Here is a 12,093-nt window from a genome sequence, read left to right on the forward strand (position 1 = left end):
CTCTGCGCGGCTCCTGGAAGCAGCGGCATGTCCCCCCCTCCGGCTCCTACGTGTAGTGGCAGCCAGGGGGCTCCACGTGCTGCTCCTGTCCCGAGTGCCGCCCCCGCATCTCCCATTGGCTGGGAACCGTGAGCATTCATGGCCCGCCATACAATTTTCATACCCAGATGTGGCACTCGGGCCAAAAAGTTTGCCCATCCTGGTCTAAACCATCCAAGACAGATGGCTATGGAGCCTCCTTTTGAAAACCTCCAGTGAAGGAGCTTCCACAACCTCCTTAGGCAGTCTGTTTCAGTGTCCTACTGTTCTTACAGTTAGGAAGTTTTTCCTGAGATTTAATCTAAATCTGCTATGCTATAGTATGAACCCACTGCCTCTTGTCCTGCCCTCTGTGGCAAGAGAGAACAACTTTTCTCCATTTTTTATGGCAGGCTTTCACGTATCTGAAGACAGCTATCATGTCTGCCTTTAGCAGGGCCATCCCTAGCTATTCTGGGGCCCTACGCTGTGGGGGGTGTGGGGGGGGTGCCCCAGGGCTCTGTGGGGGGGGGGGGCTGGCCCCAGGCCTCCATGCCGGGGGGGGGGGGCTGGCTTGGAGGGAACCACCCCCAGCACTCACCAGCGGCGCAGCTGGGGCTGGGTTGCTGCACTTCCCACAGCCGGTGAGTGAAGGCCTGGCCCTGCTGCAGAGTCCTCAGGGGAGTGGGGACGGGGCTGGGACAGAGCAGGGGTGGGAAGAAGTGGGGCTGGGGTGGAGAAGGGGCCGGGTTGGGGCCGTGGGGAAGAGGTAGAGCAGGGGATGGAGCAGCACGCAGCTGCGCAGGGCACCAGGAAATTTGCCCCAAATTTGCTGGTGCCCTACGCAGCTGCATACTTTGCGTATGGGAAGGGACAGCCCTGGCCTTTAGTCTCCTCTTTTCCATTAGGAGCTAACTTCTGTTTTTGAACATGTTGGCCAGTGATACAGCATGGAGTTTTTCTGTCTTCATCAAGCCCTACTAGCAACCCAGCCTATCCCCACGGAGAATATAATAGAGAGAAAAACACCACAGGAAGTCAGTGAGGGTGCGAACGGTTGTCCTGTACTGTGGCACATGTGGTCATACACAGTATTGTTAAAGAGATGCTGACAAGTGTCTTCCCAGCTTGTATTCTTTCAGGGCAGGGACTTGTGTGCTTGTGCAGCAGCTAGCCCAGTGGGGCTCTTCTGGTCCTGGTTTAAGCCACTGGGTGCTCCCACACTAAAAATAATGAAGAAGAAGAATGAGGGAGCTGGTGGCAAGGGGTGTGTACAAGAAGTAAGTTCAATATTGAAGCTTTCCTGCCAGGCTTAGGAGGTAGAAGTGCATGGGTTCCCTATTCGTACAGTGAGCTGTTACTTGTGAAGCTATACCAAAACAAATACTCTGTTTCTGAAAGCCTCTTACTATTAGACGGGGCTCTGGGGTTTTAATGCCTGCAGTAGATTTTTAAATCAAACCCAGCTCCATTATCTTTTCTTTTCTTTTTTTTAACCCTCAAGCAACTGTCTAGTATTTCAGAGGGGAATTGGAATCTGCTTCCATTTATCCCATGTGTTTCTTATAAATGAGTCATTGATACCCTGCCCCCTGCACCTCTTTCCACTTGATGGAGCAGACCCAGATTATTACCACCAAACTATTTAAGGAAGGAGCGACAAAGCCGGGGAGAATAGGAATACATCTCAGACCCTATCGGAACTGAATCTCTTCCCTAGAATGAGTGCTAGTAATCCCAGTGGTGCTACTCTTTGCATGAAACTTTCTAGTGCTGTGTCTGGGGGTCAGTGCACTCTGTGTTTGGTCAATGTCTAGTCTACTGATTTTTTTGGGAATAACTTTGGAAAAAACTAAGGATTTAAATTCTGTGGCATATTGTCATGAATCTGTGCACAACCCATGGACCTCCAGGTTGCCACCGTCCTGTGATAGCAGGATCAGCTATCCAATCTGCTCCAAAACCATAAATCCCCTATTGCTTGAGACCAAGAAGCATTCAACTGATGCCAGTGGAGCTATGCCGATTTAAATTATCTGAGGATCTGGCCCAGTGTCTCCGATGCAGAGCTTAATTTGAAAAGGAAAAAGTGCCGGGGCTCAAGCATAACAAAATGGCATCCACCATACATGCAAGGTCATGCTGCATGAAGGATGGCATTTTGTAGAACAAAATGGTGTCGTCCGCACAGTGTGACCTCGCACTCACCGTATATACGAGGTCATGACTTGCATGCAGGTGTAGAATTGCATGCCTTATTAAATGCCACTAACGGAAGGTGCCACAAGTACTCCTCATTCTTTTTGCTGACACAGACTGACATGGCTACCACTCTGAAAACTGACGGAAGAGGCACTAGGGCTCTGCCCTGGCATGAAAAGAGGTGCCAGGGCTAAGCCCCAGTACAAATTAAGCTCTGCTCCTATGCCTGTCTCCAGTAATAACTTGGGCTGGATTCAAACTGGCGACTTAGAAATTAAAATCTTCCTATCCCAGAGCCATCTATTTCCCCAGTTTATGACTTTTGAAATCTCATTACACCCATATTCCATATTACTCACTCTGGGTAAAATTCACCCTCAAGGCAGAGGATCAGCACAAGGTCTGTATATTATTTAAATCCCATTTAAAACTACAGCATAGACCCTTACTAAAGGATGAATTTCATCTCCTGAGAACATTGGAAAATGGAATATATTGCATGTCCAAATGCCTTCTGGCTTTCTGCTGATATTCATCTCTCCATAATGCCTTTCTCAGTGGTGATTACCAAGATTCTGGCAAAACAAAACAAAGTTTCTTTGTTTTATAATAATCGCTTCCCTACTGCTGCCTGATCCATTCAGTTACTCCTCAATCTAGGGTCTTGTGATGTCAAAATGACTTTCACAGTGGTGTATTGTAATGTCATAGTCACTGGATTGTGATTGAATGAATCTGAGAGAGCGAGGAGGCTGATTAGAAAGGAAATAGCTTCTGTTTACATAAGTATACTGGTAACCAGCAGAAAATAGTTACAGAAAAGGACAGTTTTCACTGGGATTTTATAAAATTGTATACATTTAGCTTGCTGGAGTGGTGTGCTGTAGCTGCATTTCTCTTTGACAAGACTTACAGAAACCTGGTATTGCTGTTAAAACATTCAAATCTGAAAAGAAAGAAGGCGAGAGAGAAAGTTAAAGATTTTCCTTCTTTTAGCAGGTGATTTATCTAGAACATTTGTCTGTAATTTAACCGCTATAGCCTGTGCACTGTGATGCTCCAGCTGGAGTTACCACTGCATCACTTAATTAATTTTAATCCTCCATAACATGGACTGAACTAAATTATATTATATTTTATTTATTTATATATATTTTATTTCAGCAGTCAGATGGCCAGTAACATTAACCTTTTCTTCCTTACCTGCACTCTCTGTCTGTCCCATTCAGTCAGAACCAATAGATCAGTTCATAGACCAACCAATTGTACTCATTTTGAAACTCTCTGGAAAACTTTTGTCTCCATTTAACCACCTGTGGTGGAACATGTGGGGTTAGATCCTTAGCTGGTGGTAAGTCAGCATTGCTGCATTGACTTCAACAAAGCTATGTCAATTTACATCAGCTGAGGATCTGGTCTGTGGTATCCTGAACCATGCTTGCTTCTATAGCTGTTATGACTTTCTTCTTCTTAAATACTATACAGTGGAAAATCCTTAAAGACTAACATATTTTCAGACATATTACCCTTACAAATAGAGAAGCCTGGAAAACCAGGATTTTTCTTACAACATTTTTTGCAGGAAAAAAAATCCCCTTTAGAAATGTTCCCAATGGGAAACTCCAAAAATATGTGAGAGTGGGGTGTTTTTGTTTTTCACTTTCCCACACTTTCTTACTGTTTCTCAACTTTTTCCAATAAGGGGGAAACACTTTTTTTCTTGTTTAAAACAATATTTTCATTGTTAAGTGTTAATACTTCAACACACTATTAGTTTTCGAACTGACAAAAGTCTGAAAACTATCAGAAAGTGGGAGGGAAAAGTAGGTTTTACCTGGTCATTTCAAAACCAAAAATTCTGAAATCCAAAAAAAAAAAATAAAAAAAAAATTCCCCCAACATTCTTTTGGAAAATGAAAAACTTAATCAAAACAACCCCCCCTCCCCCACACAAACAAATATTTTTGACAAACACTATTTTCTGGGGGGGTTGAAAGAATTCAGCCAGTTCTACTTACCAACATTGCATTATCTGTTGTCCACAAAAATCTAGATTTTTGTAAAAACACAAACAAAAGAATTAGTTTTTCTGCTGCAGGTACACAGGACCAGGTCCTTAGCTTTAGTTTTATGTAGTTCCATATAACTTGGATAAAAATTTACACTGCCTGAGGATCTGGTCCTGGTCTATCCAGGGGCGGCTCCAGGCACCAGCGCAGCAAGCTCGTGCCTGGAGCGGGAAGCCACGGGGGGCGGCCTGCCGGTCGCTGTGAGGGCGGCAGGCAGGCAGCTTTCGGCGGCGTGCCTGCAGGAGGTCCGCCGGTCCCACGGCTTCGGCGGCAATTCGGAGGCGGGGACGCCGATGGCGCGGCACAGGCGGACCGCCCGCAGGCGCGCCGCCGAAAGCCGCCTGCCTGCCGTGCTTGGGGAGGCAAAAAACATAGAGCCGCCTCTGGGTCTATCTATACAGTGTTGTCCTAGGGACTGTTCCCTTTCTAACCCGAGCAGGCATAAAAATGTCACCAGCTAAACCATAGCACAGAAGAGATGTGACCTCTCCCACCTCACTAAGGTCTGAAGTCTACAGCACCCATTTTCCCTCAGTGAGGTGGGAAATGGGAGAGGCTTCAAAGTCTACCTGGGTAATTTAAATACTGCTAAATTTGGACACTATAGACTTCTGCTGGAATAGCTAGGTTGGTCAGGAGTGCGAAGCGTTGTGATGCCTGACTGACGCGGCTGTGTTGGCAAAAGCCCTGAGTGGAGGTGCAGTTAGGCCAGGAAAGCAGTGCTTTTACCATGCAGTTTATTTTGCTTGGGGTGTGGATGGGGAACTGGAATAAAATAGACCAGAAAAAGCAGTATCCAGGATAGCTTGCCAGTAAAGTTTCCTATGTAGTCCTGGCCCTTGAGGCAATGATCACCTGATCTGATAATGCCAGCTCCTTTCTCACTCCACCCTTCCTGTTGTTATAGCTGCTTCTTTCTTCCGTATCTTGTTCCTCTTTGCTGTCTAAACTTACGGATAGGCCTGTCCCATTCATCCTCTAGTTTAAAGTTTTTCCCTTGGATTTGTTGAACTTCGGCTGAGCCATACTATTGGTCCTCATTCCGTTCAGATGTCGCCCGACCCGTCGTCTTTCAATATGCTGTATGCGTTCTAGAGATCCCACCTCCAAATAAATAACTTCTTCCCGCCTTCACTAATGTTTCAATCACACATTCAGGGTAGTTTTCTTTCATTGTACCCCTGATCAGCTAGCAACAAAGTATAGAAAACTACAGTCAATGGGCTGGACCCTCCCTTTGTTTCGATCGAGTTATGCTCATTTACATCAATTGAGGACATAACTTTACATTTAAAAGTCTGACAAAGGCTGGGATTTTCAAAGGGCGCTAAGGGAGCTAGGCACACAAGTCCCATTGAATTTCCATAGGAGTTGGGTGCTTAACTCACTTAGGCTGCCTGCTCAACACTCTTCTCATATGCCTCTTCCTATGTCCATTTCCCCCCCCTTGATTGTGAGTATGCGTTAGGAGCTTCCTATTAGCCTGCTGCTCAGATTGACATGGAAAAAAGGGTGGTATTCTACTTAAGATCCACCCAGGGTTCCAGCTCATTGTATGATCACATGACTTGTTAAAATGGAAGAGTTTTCAAATATTAAAAATCAATACTATGATCTTGCCGCTTATTCAGTTTGAAGTCCTGATTTTCATTCCTGTTGGGTGTTTCTAAATGGGAAATATTAATCCCAGGTTAACAGGAGAAAAAGAACAATCTGGAAAAGTAGAAAACTCAAATACTCTGTAAGCTTCCTGGTGACTGGGAGGCTCAGAGGATTGGAAAGAATATACATGCCATTGCTACCTGTTCTATTGAGAGAGATGTGGGTCAAGCCTTTGCACCATATTTAAAAGCTATTGCATTTAGTATCTGACATAGGTGAGTTTTAGCCATCTAGGAAGGGGAGGAGCTTGTGGTTAAGGCAGTGGCCTAGGTATCAGAGACTCCTGGTGTGACCTTGAGCAAGTCACTTAATCTTTCTGTGCTTCAATTCCCCATCTGTCAAAAGGCAATAACACATCCTTTATCTATTGAGAATGAATGTTCTCGATGGGGAAACGATCTGACTATGTTCATGTACAGCACCTCGCACAATGGGTCACCATTCTCATTTGAGGACATTGGGTGTTACTGCAATACAAATAACAAAGCATTACATAGTACTTCCTGTAAACAGGTAAGGATTATACTGTGGGGCTGATAGTGAGCAACATTTTCTAGAGAGAGTTAGGAACCTAAATCCCTTTGAAAGTCAATGGGATTTAGGATCCAAAATCACTGAGCTGCTTTTGAAAATTTTCCCCATTGTGAAATGCAATCTTTCACCTCTCCATCACTCATTTATTGCTTGCCCTGTTCACTAGTGACAACGTGTTACAGGTGCCAGCTGTTCTGTGGCCTTTGAGTAACGAGTCAGTGATTTCAGCCCTCTTCTCAGTGGGAAAGTGTCCAAAACCGTGGCCCTTGACTCGCATGCTCGTTTGCAGTCTGACAGAGAGGCTAAGAATCAAATAGGCCTGAGGACTGAAGTACCTTCTTACCCCTCCAGAACAGGTTGAAATACATTGCAGGGCTGGGGCGGGAGGGGAAGCTGCTACTGCCTGTACTGTGGATAAACTATGGACTTCTAGGGCTTTCTGTCTGGCACCTTGCAGCAACACAGATTCTGGGGTTAGAGCATCTCATTATAAATGACTGCATATGTAACACCGACAGACCCCAGTCTTTGGCAGGCAGGATTGAACCTGGGATTTCTGGAGCTAAATACATGAGCCTCTACTGCAGTGGTCCCCAACCTTTCAGTGTGGTGGGCGCCAGACGACTAGCCGCCGAGGAGCGCGGCCACCGGACAAGCAGCTGCCGAAATGCCACCGAGAAGCGGCAACGCCAAGAAGCGTCGCTGCCACCGAGAAGCAGCGTCATCAAGAGGCGTCGCCGCCGAGAAGAAGCTGCTTGTCCGGCGGCCGCGCTCCTCGGCGGCGGGGCGCTCCCTTGGCAGTAGGCGGGCGCACATAGATGTCCCGGCGGGCACCATGGTGCCCGCGGGCACCGCATTGGGGACCACTGCTCTACTGCGTGAGCTAAAAGCCACATGGCTCTTAGCTAAGGCTGTAGCAGACTCATTAATCTCTAAGTGGTCTCAGTGCCAATAGAGGGGACCGAACACCATACCCAGGAGGTGTGTGGGTTACAAATAAGCTTTTGATTTGCCTTTTCACAAACTGAATATGTCCTGCACAGGAGGGACCCTGGCAAATGAGTTCCTGACAGAAGAAGAGCTGTATATTCGTTGGCTGCAGATTGTGACTTTCCTTCCTGTGATGTCCTTCAGCACTCCGCCATGGGTCTGCTGTGACGACTGGGTACGTACTCTCCACATACTACATCAGCGCGTACTCCCTGACGCACACAGGACAGCTAAACTGCCCTGTAGCACCTTTCATCCAAAGATCACAACAGAGCTTTATAACGCCCCCGTGAAGCCGGTATTACCATCTCCTTTTTACAGGTGAACAAGCTGAGGCACAGAGGTGTTTAAGGCCAAAAGGTTCAGAATTTGGGTCTCTAAAATCTAAACCCATGTGTTGTAAATGACAGAGTTTAAAAAAAATAATAAAAATCATTAATGCAAGCTCCCCCCGACACAATTTGAAGAATTGATTTTCATTTCTGTTCAGTGTTTCTAAACTGGAAACATTAAGTAATCCCAAAGTAACAGGAACAAATAACAATCTTAAAAAGTCAGGCTCCTAAATCCATAGATTCCTAACAAGTGTGGGTGGATTTTCAATAATGCTGAGCCCCTTCAGCTCCCACTGAAATCAACAAACCTGGGCTTGGTCAGATCAGTGAAGGAAGTGAATTCCAGGACAAGGGCTCTTCAGTGTGAACACCCTGCTTCTGGAACCACAGATGTTTATATCTCGGGTCTGTTGGCTCAAGTGTTTCAGCTGTTCTAGAAAGCCAGGGCACTTCCTGTAATATAGTGCCTGTGGCTAAACTTACTCAACAGGGGTGTAAGCTGCTTTCTGCCCCAGGCAGCTGTTGCTTCTGAGAGGTTCTCAAGAGCAATTCAGTATAAGACACATTGCGGTTAACCAGTCTAGAAGTCATAAAGATATGAACAACAAAGCAAGGTCCGTGTTTGAGAGAATGCCTTACCCGAAGGAGATAATGCCTTTTGGGCTACCAGTGCCACCTGAGATTCCAGGAGCAATCGGGCAACCTAAATCACCATCAATTTTTCACCACTTAGACAAACACTAGAGAATACCCCTGAACAGTAGGAAGCAAACCACACCTCCTGGACTCGCAAGGTCCTTTCCCCATTCTACAGGCACTGCTTTCTTGCCTGGGTTAAGTTTAGCCAGATCACTCTCATCCAACCCTCAATAACAACAAAGCAGTGAGAAGTGACACTCCCCGCCATCCAGATCTGATGAAAGTGATACCTAGAGCTGTGTACTATCAACATACTGATGGTACCATTGCCCATGAAGTCACGCTATCTCTCCCAGCAGTTCCACATACACATAGAAGAAGAGTGGTGGTAGAACAGAACACTGCAGAACTGCGCTCCAGACTTTTCTTGAAGCAAATAAGTGCCTGGGAGATAATGCACTTCCAGTGCTCCCCAGTTTAGGAGAGAGGTGCATCACCCCTGAAGCGCTGCTGACTTCCCACCAGGATGATTGCACTTCAAGGGAACACTTTGCCGAACATTCATAAGCAGAAATGGCAGTCAGAGAAACAGGGTGTCCTTCTGTATACACATCTCCCTGTTGCTTCTGAAACAGCAAGTATCTAGAATAGAATCAAGCAGGCTGATCTCAGACATGGAGCTGAGGGAGACTATAAGGGGGGAAATGATTTGTGAAAATTCAGGCTGGGAGAATGAGTGCTTAAATCACATCCTCTACACTAGTAGCAGAAGGGTTAATCATTTATGGGTTAGAAGAGATGAATCCAGAGGGGATATTACCAATATACTCAGCTCCTAGTGGAGTTCATAGCTACAGCTATTATCAATCTATCACAGCTGTTTGCACATGATTGTCTGCTGTGTCTATTGATCATTCTGCTAGGATTTACTGTGTCTGCTTTTCTGAGCAACTACTCTTTTCCTCCAGGAATACATAAGTAGGCTTAAAAGTCTCATTTTTCTGCTCTTATATTGCCATCTATTAAGTGAGAGAACATGCTAAATTCTTCTCCTCAGGTACTGAATCTCACTAGGCAATACATACAGAGGCATCAAGATTTTGTTGTCCCGCTCATTCTAAAATTCAGCAAGGAATGGCTCTCCTGGGGGTATCCCATCTTCCGGCCGCTGTGGTGGCTCAGCCCCAATGACCCAGTCACCTTCACTATAGATGACGAATTCCTCATTGGAGACGAGGTAAGACACAGAGAGATTTGGGTACTAATTACATGCAGCAACGTTTAAGATTATGATTAAGACCAGGTACCCCCTGATGCGCACACTTCACTCCCGACCCATCTTCATTGAATGCTCCAAATTAAATGGCATTCCTGTGTTAGAAACATAGAAACTGATCCAAAGCCCAATGAAGTCAATGGAAAGACTCCCATTGACTTTAATGGGCTTTGGATTAGGCCCATAGACATTAAAGAGGGAAAAGACCAATTAAGTAATTGGCACTTATCCAAACCTGGAGGTCAATGGAAGATTTTTCCCTATATTCTCTAGTGCTTTTCTCAGTCTAATTTTAAATGGCTCTAGTGAGTGAGCTTCCAACACATCCCTGGGGAGGCTCTTCCACAGCCTATCGGATTTTACTGCCAGTTGTTTCCTGATAGTCAACCTCATTTTTTTCTTCTGAGTTTCATCCCATTACTCCTAGTTATGGCCCCTTTGCCCACTCTAAACAACACTTTTTCCTTCTTGACATTTATATTGTCCAAATACTTGTACTCATGATCAGATCCCAGATTGTTATCTCTTCGCCAAGCTAAGCATAGTTAGCTTTTAAAATCTTTCCTCATAAGTCAGAGGCTTCAGCCCCTGAGTCATTTTTGTTGCACTTCTCTGAATTCCCGCCAATTGCCCTACCTTTGGAGAGCTTGGCAAAGACTACACAAGAATAATTTTGATTTATGGGATGTTCTCTGAAGTCTCCTCTAACTCCTGCAGCATCAGTATTTCACTGTTGTGTTTACAACGCTTTGGCAAAGTAGCTGCCACTTATTGCACTGGTACAAAAGACAGAAATTTCCAACTATCTGAAGAGCAATTTATAAACTTCATTCATCTCCTCTGCCCATTCATTTTCCTTAATGAGCCCTACCAGTCCAATTGTGGAAAATCATTGGTTTGTTACTGTAGGATCCTCTATACATGTGCACTGGTTTGTTTCTCATAGTGTTGGTTGTGAGCACTAAAAGAGGCTCTCCTGGTTGCTTGTGGGAGCAGGGCTGTGTACTTGCTTATTGCTATAGGCTTTCTCTGGAGCACTGAGTTGTGTGCATCTGGTTTATTATTGTAAGGTTGATCAGGTGTTTATTGACTCTTCTAATTTTGATGAAGAGCTGAGAATTTACAAAAAAAGATAGAAACTTGGAAATCAAAATAAATATTAGGTGCAATGTTGGCCACTGGATGATGCCCTGATATCTATGTGTGTTTCCATTACTGAAAAGAGAGCGCACAGGGTTCCAGTTTATAATGCATTTCTTGATTACTCATAGAAGATTCAGTTGTTTGTTTAACCGATTACTTTTTTTCTGCCAATTTTTCTGTTTTATTTCCATGCAAAAGGCAGATGAGAGGCAAAAAGCTGAGAGCCAGGAATTCCTAAAATCTGATCCCAAACCTGTCACTGACTTTCTGTAGTCTTGGGCATGTCACATAACCTTTGTTTCAGTTTCCCAATTTGTAAAGTGGGGTTAATAATAATAACATTCAGACATTTCGCTGGCATTAGTTAACGTTTTTGAAAATGAAAAGCACTGAGTCAGTTTTCAGCTAATCAAAATGTCGAAAAATTTCAGTTTGGGTTGAATGAAACATTTTGTTGTGACAAAATCAAAATGTTTTTGATTTTTTTAGTAAAAATTAGAGAAAACTTTGAAGCAAAAAATGTTTAGGCATGAAAACATGGAAACATTTTGATTTAAAAAAAAATTTTTTTGCAGCCAAAACAATTCAGGCAAACTGACATGAATTCATGAAACATTGTAGCCAAATATGCCTTTTTCACTGGAAAAAAGGCATTAGCTGAAAAATTTTGCCCAAGTATGGTCATGATGTGAAGGAAAACTGAGATTGCCTGGTGTATAAACACAGGCTGAGGTCAGTGCCCTGATGAAGGCACTAAAGCCTGTAGATAGACTGGTGAACATGCGTGAGGCTATTTTTGACCCTCTAGAAAGATGTTCATATATTGAGGAGTTCTATCTGAGCTAGAATATTTTAAATTACAATCCTCTAGATCCATAAGGTAATTTCATGTTAAGTGAATGTTACCAGTTACCATTTAACAAGATAGTTGCAGCACATTAAAGAGCAATTAACATTCTTACTCATTTTCCAGTAGTTTCAAACTCAGTTGATATCTAATTAAGTTGCCTGGAGCTTTTTTTATTTGTTCAGATTGAGATTAATTTAAATGTCTAAATATTTTTGCGAATTTGGAATATTCACACATTGATCTTGGCTTTTATAGCTTTGAGTTTATCTGCCTCCGCAGATTTATCTCTTTCATTGCATTAAGACTCACTAAGTGTTCACTTAGCATATAAATGGTGTGAAATTTAGCATCTAGTTACGGCCTTATTAAATCTAG

At 44.1% G+C, this 12,093-nt stretch overlaps 1 protein-coding gene across 1 annotated transcript in view; it reads left to right on the forward strand.

Annotated features, from left to right (window-relative positions):
- The window catches only part of LOC135878773 (SITS-binding protein-like), a 69,139-nt gene that overhangs the window by 40,427 nt on the left and 16,619 nt on the right, over positions 1 to 12,093 (forward strand). The window contains exons 8-9 of the mRNA XM_065404520.1: positions 7,529 to 7,650; positions 9,507 to 9,686. Coding sequence (XP_065260592.1) covers positions 7,529 to 7,650; positions 9,507 to 9,686 — 302 coding nt within the window. The remainder of the gene's footprint in view (positions 1 to 7,528; positions 7,651 to 9,506; positions 9,687 to 12,093) is intronic.

This window comes from Emys orbicularis, chromosome 4, assembly GCF_028017835.1.
Source record: "Emys orbicularis isolate rEmyOrb1 chromosome 4, rEmyOrb1.hap1, whole genome shotgun sequence".
Classification (NCBI taxonomy): Eukaryota; Metazoa; Chordata; order Testudines; family Emydidae; genus Emys; species Emys orbicularis.